The sequence below is a fragment of the Gekko japonicus genome, unplaced genomic scaffold, assembly GCF_001447785.1.
Source record: "Gekko japonicus isolate JY-2015 unplaced genomic scaffold, Gekko_japonicus_V1.1 scaffold1485, whole genome shotgun sequence".
NCBI lineage: Eukaryota > Metazoa > Chordata > Lepidosauria > Squamata > Gekkonidae > Gekko > Gekko japonicus.
In genome coordinates this window covers 317,623-330,212 of record NW_015173176.1, presented here as the reverse complement: position 1 = coordinate 330,212, position 12,590 = coordinate 317,623, and the positions used below count along the sequence as shown (strand labels likewise).

Below are 12,590 nucleotides of genomic sequence, written 5' to 3'. Positions count from 1 at the left end.
TTTGCTCAATTTAGAGCCCAAACCCTAGCCAGCTAGACAGCCCAGCTGCCTCTACTTTTAATGAAATTTATGTCCAAGTGTGCTTTACTGATTTCATTTTTATCTCACTGTTCCTTCTAAGAGTACATGGATCCTCCCCTCCCAAGTTTTGTCCTTATAGCAAATCCTGAAGGTGGGTTAGATTCGTGGGTTGGTTACTGACTCAGTTTGCAATGATCTTTGAGGCTGAGCAGGGATTGGATTCCAGACCTCCCCAAGCAAAGACTTCTACCCACAACCACACTGGAATGGTGGCCTTAAATCATCCCACTTCCGCTACTATGGAATATTGTGTCCACATGAGTCCCTCTGTCAATAGCTAGAAACTGAACACAACAGAGATATAATCAATATTTTTAACCGGTCATGACAAACATCAACTAACTCCACAACAAACACTGCTGTCAATAGTTGCTCAGTCTTCCTGTCGCGTGCACAGTCCTCTCCTGCTGCAGTTTGTAGTAACCAAAAATACTTTTTATTGGTGATGATATACAGTCAAGGCCTATGCTGAAAACAAGAAGGTGGACGAACATCATGACAATTGCAAGAAGGCATTTTTGAGCTCAGTCTTGGGTTCAAACATTATCTCTACCCCACTGCCCCAGGAGTCTGCAGCAAATCTCTACTCTGTCTTCAGCTGCTCTTCTTTAAAATATGAATAAAAGAGATTACAGCACAAAGATACTGTGGCAGTGAAAGAATTAATAATGGTGAAGCATAATTAAAATGCTTTGGAAAATGTACATCTTACAAATACCAACTGGACATGCACCATAGCACAAACCAGAATTTGTAGATCTTACTATACACCAGGGAAAGCTAGCACTGCAGATAGTTAATATATCCAGTGTGTGAGATTTAAAGTGCAGTCCTAAACAGAGCTCCATCCTTATAAGGCCATTGACCTCAGCAAATTTGGAAGGGTGTAACTCTTTTTAGGACTGTACAGTTAATCTTTTTCTTTGTACATTATGCATACATGATAAAAATAAATCAAGGTACAGAGAACAGCAATTTCAAAGTACAAAACAAAACCCTACATTCATATGCAACTAAAGTTCATATACAGGTTAAAAAACAAACCTCTTTGCTCCCATACACTAGTAACTGTCACAGAAACCTGATAGTTAATAAATGCCAAATACCCTTAGCACAAGTTTTTAAAAATGAATGTACAAATTGAGGCACGCATATTTTCTACCTTTACATGTTTTATATCACACAAAACTTGAGAATCAAGAAATTGTTAGAGACAACGCATCCAGTCCACCTCTCACCCCAAAGACTGACCTATCCATCTACCCTCCTTATTGCTTGTTCACTCCAGACCACTCTCTGGAATCCATAATACCATGTACTGGTGAGATGTAGTTCAGAAAGACATCTGAAAAACAAATAGCTCCAGGTGACTCTGGTGCTATACATGTAGTGGGAACATATAGCTGACCATTAATTGTAGGGGTGCTTACATTTCAGAGTATACTTCAGCTACAGCTGAGCCACATTTTCACTACTAAGGCTCTAGCTTTTGAAACATGTAAATGAGTTATTTAAAAAGAGAGAATGCTTCAGAGCACGTGTACAGTTCCTTTACTAATGGTAATCATATCTAGCAAAATGGGACACTGCATCTGTTCCTCTACATTTTCACTTCACAGCTTTCTTTGTGCGACAAAAAAGATCTTCTGTGTATTTGTAAGCGTAGAGCAAGACAATAAATGATGTGTGAAAATGGACTGTGTAAAAGCAAAATAAATTATGCGTTAATTGTTTTCATGCACATTTCAAAATGACCCAAGCAAGCACTTTCCCCACTCCTTCGAAAGCCAAGTTTCATAATTAGAGGCTGTGAAATAACGCAGGCAATGGATCCTCTGAGTGTGTGCAGAGTACATTTACATCATCACTATTTCACTATTTCACTAACTACCTTTGAGGAGTACATTTACATCATCACTATTTCACTAACAACCTTTGAGGACCTGCTTTTTGAATACGTGACTAAAGCAGATGACAGTAAGTGGCATCTTGTGCTGCTTCATGTGACATTTTGGCCAATTCAGTGTTAACAGACATTCCCTCTCCCCTGCAATAACTTTACTATGGATAAAGAAGGCAATACAAATCATGTTTGTGCTTCCTTGGTCAATACATGCAAGGGAATAGAATTTAAAACTGCTTCCTACAGGATATATATTTGGATAAGAATTTATCAAAATGTGAGCCAAACATGCCCTGTCTGTTAACCTCAGAAGGGTAACTACGGTAATCAGAATGAAGCTTCTTTGGACTTTTGAACCTAAACTAACTAGGTCAGTCTTGGCTGTTTTTCCGCCGGTGGTAGTGCTACAATGTCTGCAGCTGCAGTCTGCTTTCAGTTTTAATCTTTCTTGCTGTCCTTAAGTTCTTGTTTCCCTGGGCACCAAGAGGAGAATGTAATTCAGAGGATACCTGCTTGACAGTTATGCCGGCCAACCAAAACACTCAGCTTGTGTTCCTGTCATACAACATCAGCCCTGATTGGTATTTCTTTGCATGGTGTTTCCTCCCACTCACATTTCTGGCTTGGGGAGGGCTCTCACTCTGTATAAAAGCCCCACCCCCTGCTTCCGGACGCCCCGCTTCCAGCCCTCATTCAGCCAGGAGGAGGCAAGAGAAGAGGGAGGGTAAGTTGCTTCCTCCCCGCCTCTCCCCACCCCTGCCTACCTGGGGTCAGGGAGGGCCTTGGCGGGGCTTCCTCGCACTCCTGCTGGCCTTGCAGGTCCACCGCCGGGCCCCTGATGTCAGGGGGTGTGGCATATGCTAATGAGTTATGCTAATGAGTTCCCCTAGCTCTTTTTCTACGAAATGACCCCTGCCTGATTGGTATTTCTTTGCATTGTGTTTCCTCCCACTCACATTTCTGGCTTGGGGAGGGCTCTCACTCTGTATAAACTGACCCACTGCTTACCTCAGCCATTCCAGTTACTGGACATGAGCCTCAGTTGCAGCGTGCCGGAAGGTGGCCTGAGAATAGAAGCATGGGGGATTTGGCCTAAGATTAACTTCCATCTGCCATCATGTCTGGTGCCTTCAGGAAAAGAAGAACCTATGCTGGGACATATTTTATGGTGGGGTAGCAAATAAATGATCTAAATAAATAAACTATGAGTCAGAAAAGCTGGAAAATATTAGTTTTCAATACTTTTCACAATATGCGGGAATAATTAATTTCACTCCGTGAGATGAATTCATCTTAATTGCTTGAGTGCACACACACATACATACTCACAGTCACCTTGTGGTTTCCTTTTTCCATTCAACAAGACAGGACACGATCCACCCCTTACTTCACACCAAAACCAAATTGTAGACGGGGCTCCACAATAGAAACAGAGTAATTATCCCTCCTAATCCCTCATATGTCAATGTACTGCCCAGCATTCTAATGTAGTGCTATGGAAGCTGTGATGTGCCTGAAAAATACACTCTTAACTGCATTGAACCCAGGACAAATACCTCATGTGGAAATGGTCAGGTCTAAAGGCAAAGCATATTCCTGGTAGCACTAGTCAGATCCTGATCCTAGAGGCAAGCCCATCGAAGTACTTTCTGGCTGCATCCCCCTTTTGAGGTGCGTACAGGGCAGACTCTAGGGAAGCCACTGCCAGCTGTGACCCCCAGCTCTGATAATCAACTTGGTTACAGTGCACATTATTTAACTTTATAAATTATCTCAATTCAGTTTTTGAATATGTATAAAGCTGAAACAAATCTGTTCCCCACCAAATTCTCCTCAAAAATATCTAAGGAGGATTGCTGAATGATCTTGGATTTTGGTTCCCCCACCCCCAAAAGGATGATGCTTAGTTAGAACAGAACCAGTTTGTCAGTATTTTGTAGATCTTTCAGAGGAGGGTAACAGGACAAAACATTTGGTGAGGATTGTGCAGTTGCAACCCATAGTCTCAAAAGTGTTTCCCCCAGTATCCATGGTCTCTACAGAAATCCAAGAGATAAGAGCCATGCAGTAGTAGTGTGCACTAACTGGGACATCTGCAGAATGTGTTTGGTGAAGTGGAATCCCAAGAAAGAGGGTAACAGAATCCAATCAGAATGAAACTGGGGGTAACTGGCTTATTTCTACCAATTATCCTGTGTGCATTTTGAGTGAATAACCCGAGAGTATGCAAACCTTTGATCGTTCAACAGTACTTAACATCCAACATTTGGTAACTGTTGTGATGTGCCAATGCAAAATCGGACATGTAGCACTCAGGATCTGACAATATCTGACAACTGATATGCATTAGGAGTCAGAGTTTGACAGTTTCTGACATACAGGAATCACCAGTTGACAGTCTCTCAGCTGACAGTAGCAAACAAAACACATAAATCAATATTTGGCAATTTCCCAAAGATAATTTGGAACAGAGTTTAAATAAATGTTATACTAACTTCATTCAACTTATCAAACGAGATGGATTTTGAGGTCAAATTCTTCTAAACGTTCAATACATAGGTAAGGCTTCAGCACTAAATTCCGAATTGCACAATCTGAAATTTCATGAGGAATGTAATTTTAGCTGTCTAAGTGCATGAATTAGAGTATAAATTAGGTAAATAGATATTTTTAATAAATATCTTAAGAGTAAATGAACTTGCATGCTTTCTACTGTCCAAACTCACCATGTTCTTATTGCTTATAATTACTAATTGTGCACTCCATAAAGATTTGCCTTCCATTTTCAGAACCTTCCCTTCTTTAACATGATGATTTACATCCATCTTGTTGCATCTGCATAAATCTGCAATTTAATTTCTATACCATCCACCTAGTAAAATGCTAAAGAACATCTCTCTCTCTTTGCCTTTTGCACTAAGAAATTGCCATAGTAATCCCTGAAATAGTTTACGCAGGAATTTTTATTATCTTAAATCTTCCAGTGTTAAAGCAACAAGAAAACATTTAGAACATCCTTTGGTGGAATCTTATTACACTTGCTATAATATGTAAACTGATATTCTTTGATGCCAGCACGTTGCCCATACAGAGAAATCTCTGCACAATTAAATGAAAAGCAAAAGCATAAATAAAGAAAAAATAAAACATAACTTTCCCCCCTTTACCAGATTAGGAATAAAGTACATTAATAAACTGTCTGTTAACACAAATTGGCAATAATACAAAAATCTACATATTACATTAGTCAAGAAAAATAACTTGATTTGAATACAAAAGGATAAATACACTCTTTTTTTGTCCTATAGCCACTCTTGTACAATAGTTGAGCACCATATCAAACTGATGCAGTGCATCTAAGATATACAAGGGTATGACTGGCTTGAGATTTACTGAGGAGGGACACATGTGCATTACTAACATCAGACAAAGAAATCTTCAACCAACAAGGGTTACAGAGCAACGGTCACTAAAGCACAGTTGGAAAGGGATTCGGGGGCTGAAGCAGGCCAATATGGCAGCTTTGAAACTGATTTCCTTATACCCACAATGCACTGACAGCAAAGAATGCCTCTGTTTGGTTGGTCCACACACTGGGAAGAGGTACGGTCGTACACCAGATCGGAGGAGCAAGGTTTTGTGGGGGGGATTTTTTTGTATTCCCATCCGGGGGGGTCCAAAGCCTTTTTTCCGATCCCGTGTAAGCGTTTGCAGCTGGCATTGTGATTAGCAGTAATAGTATTGACAGCTGCCCACTTAACTGGAATCAGAGAATAACAGTCTTGACTCGCTGTGTTGTCCACAATGGATAGATATGGCTTAGTTCTGTTAGGCCTTTTTAGTCTATATATGTGGAGATTTTACTTTCCCCCCCTTTATATTTTTTTTAAAAAAGATTTATTAGCAAATGCTTGCTGCTGCTGCTGCTGCTGCTGTAATTTTTGTTTCTTTCCTTTCCTGTGGCACATTCCTTTTAAAGCAGTCTGAAGTTGATTCCTCCAAAGCTGTATAGCCTAAAATACGAAAAGCTCACTTAATCCTAATAGAGCAACTGGGAGTGATAGAAGAACCAGTGGTTGTAATGATACTGCCCCATTCTTGGAGTCTTGACTGCAGCTTTGTGAATCCTTTTCACAACTCGGTTTCTCACACAATACACCAGTGTAGTGGGGAGGGCACTGGCAGCGTACGTTGTTCAGGCATGTTCCCCCATTCTGGCAAAGCTGAAGTTCATTGTCACACACGTTTGCTGCAAAATGGTGTGGGAAAGAAAAAGAGAGGTGTACTTAATATAAGTGAATTGGTTACGGAAGGCAATGATGAACAATAAGTGCACTGATTTTCATCTTAAAGAAGTTTTCCATGATCAGTGCACTTACGTGTGAGTAACTTCACTGGGATTCTGGTAGTTACTCGCCAGTAAATGCATTTAAGCTTGCAGCAAAGGATTAAGCCACACAGTTCTGACACAGCCCTCTATAATGTTCCCCATTTTAGGAGTCACCTTTTAACACAGAGATGTGTTTTTATGCCACTGGAAACTGAATACCTTTCCAAAAACATCTGAACATTGATCAGGCTGCATAATAGAGCAATTGGAAAACAGTTTGTATGTGTAACCAATTTCTAAGGACCCTGAATGTGCTCATTTGTACAAATCACATGTATGTCAAAGCTTCCAACTGAAACTTTAAATTAATCTGTCCCATTTTCAGGTCCCCAAGGTTATGAGAGCATAAACTCTGTTGATTATACTTGGGAAGACATTAGATTGGGACACAGGTCCCACAATGGCAGGTGCCTGTTCTCTTGGGACACCCCTGTGGTCAAAGCCAGGTGCTAGATACGTTGTTCTGCAAATTGTTCATATACAGTGGCCGAGTTCAGACTGGCAATTTGAAGCGCTAGGGAGTTGTGGCAAAGAAAAAACGGAATAGACCTGGAATGGCTTGTTCCCGGTATTCCCGTTCACACTGCAGTGAATGAAGCGGGAGGATACTGTGGAGGAAGTGCAAGGGAGCGTTCGCACTGTCGCCCGCCTCTGGCGGGCTGTTAGTGTGGTTTCCGTACTCGGCTGCATGCCCCTATGTGCATGGGCACATCAGCAAATAAGGGCAGGATCGACTCCACACTTCCGCTCGTGTGCAAGTGCGCATATGCGCACCTGCACCTGCCACGGAACCAGCTGGCACCTATTATCAACTGCAGGTTGTTCCCGCCTTAGCAGCGCTTGTGTTCACACTCAGGGAACTGGAATAAATGCGCTGTATACACGGTTTGCTACCACTTTAACATGGTATCTTTTAAACTCGGGAGGGAAGCGGCAGAAGACGGCTTGAGTACGGCTGGGGGACACCTGAAACATGTGCCTGTGTGAACCCGCCCCTTTAATTCGCTACTGAAACGCTCCTCAAACATTTGCCTGCAGGGCCAAACTGCCAGTCTGAACGCGGCCACTGTGTGAGAAAATGAGGAACACTTTTTTTAAAAAAAATCACATGGCATAGTCTTTTTGTGAATGTACCATTTCCAACAGCAAGTGGGCAAATCACATTAATAAAATGCTTCCTGTTTATGGAAAGTTAGCATGCCACTGAGGAATGTTCCAGACTAGTGTTTTTTCTGACATGCTAGCTCTCCACATGCAGGAAAATGCACTTGCATGACCTACAGTCTATGTGGTACAGGGAAGGTGGGAGAAAGCTGTAGGCCACTTTGGGTTCCCATTGTGGAGAAAAGTGGGGTATAAATCTAGCAAATAAGCTTACTTTTGCTTATGCAAGATGTTTTAGAGTGGGGTCCCCAACCTTTTTGAGCTTATGGGCACCTTTGAAATTCTGATACTCTCTCTCTCTCTCTGTGCAGGTATAAAATGGGTGCCACAAATGGCTGCTGCAGGAGGTGGAGTCAGCCACAAAATGGCTGATGCAGCTTATATCCAGTCATACAATCCAGGAACCGTGGTGGCAGATGCTGCCAAAGCAATATTTTTAAAAAAATCTGCACAGCCAATCAAATCTCCAACAGCCCATCAGAAGCCTTGCTGGACAAAAGTATCACATGGCCCTGCCTGCTTTCTAAAAACACTTGGAGAGTTCCAGGAAAGGTGTTTGCAGGCGTCGTGGTACCCTGGGAACCATGTTGGGAACCCCTGTTGTAAGTTATTTGCATGGAAGTGACTGGATATTGAATGGCAGTGTGATACTGAAAGAACACCAACTATCCTGGCCTCAGAGAATTCTAGATATGTTGTCACCCCAGCTGCCAATCTCTCCCAACTGGCGATTCTGGGCCAATGGAGGGCATTTTCTCTTGCCAAATGGTGAGCACTTGCCAGATGGTGAGTACAGAAAGGCACCTATGGTGGAGAGGTCCTGTCCTTGTGGCACAGGAGAGGTTGAGACAATAGAACATGTTTTACTCTACTGCCCTTTATAGCTCTAAGTTTAGTCTTACTTTACTTAAAAGATATCCTGTTCACCTGGATTTGGAGTTTGTTAAAATGTTACCTATAGGTGGAAACCCACAGGTTACAGTCCTTAGTACAAAATTTCTTGCAACCGCTTGTAAAATTCACCAGAAAGTTTTATATATTTTAGATTAATTTTAACCATTTTTAATAATTTACTAATTTTGCATTACCTGATTGTATAACCTGATACGCTAATTGCTGTTTATTCACTGTATTGTTCTTATGATCATTGTGATTCATATGTCTGTGATTTGTCCTGGTCTATGACCATTTTAATAAACTTATGGATAGTTATGCATGAAAGCGATTTCTCTAGATCACAGCTACAGACATTAGTGTTGATCCCAGTTAAATACAAAATGGTATTAGAGCAAACTTAATTTGTTGCGGTTTTGCAGGCATAATGTTGTAGATATCCAGTTGGTTGTGAGCATCTATGGTCAGTCCAGATACAATGCTCCTGATTGGTTACTCATGGTTAAACAATCAAGAGTATTACGTCTGACCAGGGCCTCTATTTTTTTTGTTACTTTTCTTGAACCAGAATCTTTAATAATTGTGTTTATATCAAAAAAGATACTTTAGTTGCAGCAAACAGGACAGAACTTGCTTATAACAAAAGTTTCACTCATAGTTGCTGAAAACAAAATGTAAGTATGACACTTGAGCCTTTACAGCAAGCAGTCTATGGAAGATGGCATGATATGGCACGGGAAAGTCAGCATGCTCCTAGGCCACTGTTAAGCAAGGAAATAACACAATTCTTTTAAATCACCTCTGCATTTGATAAAGTGCCTGAAAATAGCACACAATGAACTGAGAAGCATGGAAAGAAAATAAAACAGAGCTTATGGCTTGGATCCCGTGACAGTGGCTTTCCTGCTTTCCCCCCTTCCACATCAGTCTTCTGTTCCCACTGAAATTGAGCTCCTTGAGTGAGTGGACTCCCAGGAACCTGGTGGGGGGGAGTTCCAAATGAGACCCTGCAGTGAGAAGAGGGAATCATCAAAAATCACCCTCCCCACTCTCCCGCCAGTGGATGTTCATAGTAAAAGGGAAAGGGTACTTAGGATCCATGCCACTGAAAGAATATGTGCAAATTATAATTTATCTCCTCACTTAGTCCACAGATTCAGCATGTGATATTGAAAATACTTCTTCCTCAGTGTAAATCCTCCCTAACCTCCACCTACACACATACTTTCTTTTCCATCTAATACATCTCCTAAGTTACAGAGATATACTAAAACACATCCAGCTCTTCGATAATCTGCTTCCTTGGTGCAGGACCCTACTTGAGCCATAGAGCACATGCTTTGCTTGCAGAAGACCCCAGGTTCACTCCTCATAATTGCTAAAGTAAAAGGATGTTATTCAGTATGTCTAAGAAAGACCTTTGTCAGAAATCTTTGATTTTTGCTACTAGTTAGAGAAGCTAGTGCTAAACTAGGTGGGACAACGACAAGATAAGAGGCATCTCCATGTACTCACATGGCATTTTATTCCCCCCACAGGAATATTGCTTGTCACCAACACTCACCTGTTTAAGTTTCTGTGCTCTCATCTACTGTCATATGCTTTACTAGTTCTAAATTAAGTTCTTTCCTATTTTCTTCTTTTAATATGAGAGTTGTAATGCTGCTGTCCCCCCAAGCAAATGCCCAGGTCCAAAGAACACATAGCAAGCAATTAGGAGCAGGCAGGGGTCATTTCATAGAAAAAGAGGTGCATGAGCTCATTAGGATAACTTATTAGCATAACTTATTTGCATATGCCATGCCCCCTGACCCACCCACCACTCAGGCTCCACTGGACTGTTTTGGATTTCTAGCTACTGGGGCACGGGAACGTGCAGATCTGCCCTCACAGAGAAGGGAGAGCTTGTACCTGAAGGCGGGCCGGGGGGGGGGGCGCTCTGCAACTTACCTGGCTGCTTCTTGCTCCTCATGGCCCAACTGAGGGCTGCTGGGAGCAGGGGGCGGGGCTTGTTGCATGTGCCCTCCCCCTGGGCTCCTTACTGCCGGAGCTCTGCTCCTGTGTGCTCCCGCAGGAAATGACCCCTGGGAGCAGGTGAGAAAAGAGGACTGATGCTAGTTAAGGGGAACGGCAGCCATTAGCATTCCTTCATTCACTTTGGTGGTTAGGACAAGGAGACTAATATCTTTATGTGATGTTGTTTGCGAACAGAGGCCAAAAGTCCATTGCAGGAGTCCCTCTAATGAAACACCTATGAACCTATTCTGTAAGTAATGATTACTATTGCAATTTTATGTAATTGGCAGCAGTTGGATGTTAGTAATCCATGGATTTCACACTGCTTGGCTATACTGAAGTAGCACAACCAGGGCTCTAGTCGGGGGGGAGCTCTCAGGTACGGAGCTCCGGAAGAGAACCTCTAGGGGGCGGGGCGGTCACGTGGTGAAGCCCCGCCCCCTTCTTTACCCCGCCCTCTGCTTCGATCCTCATTCCGTTTGGGAATGAGGATGAAGCAGGAGGGTAAGTAGCCGGGCCTTCTGACACACTTCCGGTGATGTCAGGGGGTGTGGCCTTCTGTCACTTCCGGTGATGTCAGGGGGCGTGGCATATGCAAATAAGTTATGCTAATGAGTTATGCTAATGAGCTCCGGCAGCTCTTTTTCTACAACAAGACCCCTGAGCACAACTGTCTCTTTTATTCTTCTGGCTGTTTTTGCCCCCCTGTCTGTGAAAGTGGACATGTGTTTTATGCAACAGTGCTCTGATTCTTTCTTGTCCACTGCATGCATGCAGTTATATATGAATGTCTTAATCATATGGCATCATTTGCATCTAATGGCCACTGTTGTCTCCAGCCCTGAAAAGCACAAAGTACTTAAAAAAATTTCAAATCTGCTGCCTTTGCCAGACACTTAACTGACATTACCTGATGGCATCCATTGTACAGAGGTTGTGCAAGTTGCCATAGAGGATGGTGAGATTATTCCCTCTACAACTGTCCAGCTAAACAGAGCCTTTTTTTCCTCCCTGGTATGCAGTTCACTTCTAATTCTATGCATGCAAATGAGCTGAATAGTAATGCTCTTCTACTTCCTCTCTAGCAGGCTATGCTATAATTAATATGAGGGCAGTCAACAGGCAGCATCTAAACATGTTCTTCCTTTGTCACCTTCCTCTCTGATTTCTTTTACAGTGTTAATGTATCTTTTATGACCCACTGACATAACACTGAAATGCAACCACAGTTTCTGATCTGTAAATGTCACAACTGCATATTAAGTTATAATAAACGCTGCTTGCTCAGGGAATTATGATGATGATGACCATATGTCTGCATTTTACCCTCCTTTAGTATAGCCCACAAGATAGTTAAGTTATAATAAACGCTGCTTGCTCAGGGAATTATGATGATGATGACCATATGTCTGCATTTTACCCTCCTTTAGTATAGCCCACAAGATAGGCCTAATTGGAAATTTTTATACTGCAAATACGAATCAAGAGGAATAATAAACCATAAAGCAAATCTGATGAGATTTCAAGCCTAGGAATTATTATTATTTTTCATACAACAAGTGGACAATAACAAATTATGACAGAATATTGTGAATATGCATATTCATTTCCAAGGACACATTCAGGCCATTCCCTCAATTATCTGAACTGTTTACAAAAGACCAAGTGAATATGTACAACGGAAGGGTGTGAGAAAAGAACCTATTGGTCTGTGTCCTACCATTCCACTAAGGAAAGTCTGAAGCCCACCTCCAATGGAAGAGACACTTAGGATACTGCCCACTGTCTCTGCTCTTCACTTCTGTGTGTTCACCTGACCATCTGAAAACATTTTACATGCCTACAACTTGCATACTTGCAGGTTCTCGATAAGCAACAGTTGCTGGTCCCAGATCACATGGTCAGATCAGGTGAACATTATGCGGTTAGAAACAAGGACAATTCTTGACTCCTCACCTTATGTTCAGTGGTCATAGGAAAACTGTGAAAACAGCTTTGATGGCAACTAAATGGCTCCACTGACTATGGTTGAAATGGAATTTCCCACTCACTCCAGCACTGAAAACGATTGTGCTCTGAGGAGGTCTGTGCTAAATCTTTTTGTGCTATTTCATAGGTGGTGATTCATTGGGTAATGGAAGG

The 12,590-nt window shown here is 42.0% G+C and overlaps 1 protein-coding gene across 1 annotated transcript in view; it reads right to left on the bottom strand.

Moving 5' to 3' along the window:
• Positions 1–5,011: 5,011 nt before the first annotated feature.
• Positions 5,012–12,590, bottom strand: part of NTNG1 (netrin G1) — a 211,848-nt gene continuing 204,269 nt past the window's right edge. Inside the window, exon 8 of the mRNA XM_015422564.1 lies at positions 5,012–6,233. Within this exon, the coding sequence (XP_015278050.1) occupies positions 5,998–6,233 (236 nt within the window). The 3' untranslated portion in view covers positions 5,012–5,997. The remainder of the gene's footprint in view (positions 6,234–12,590) is intronic.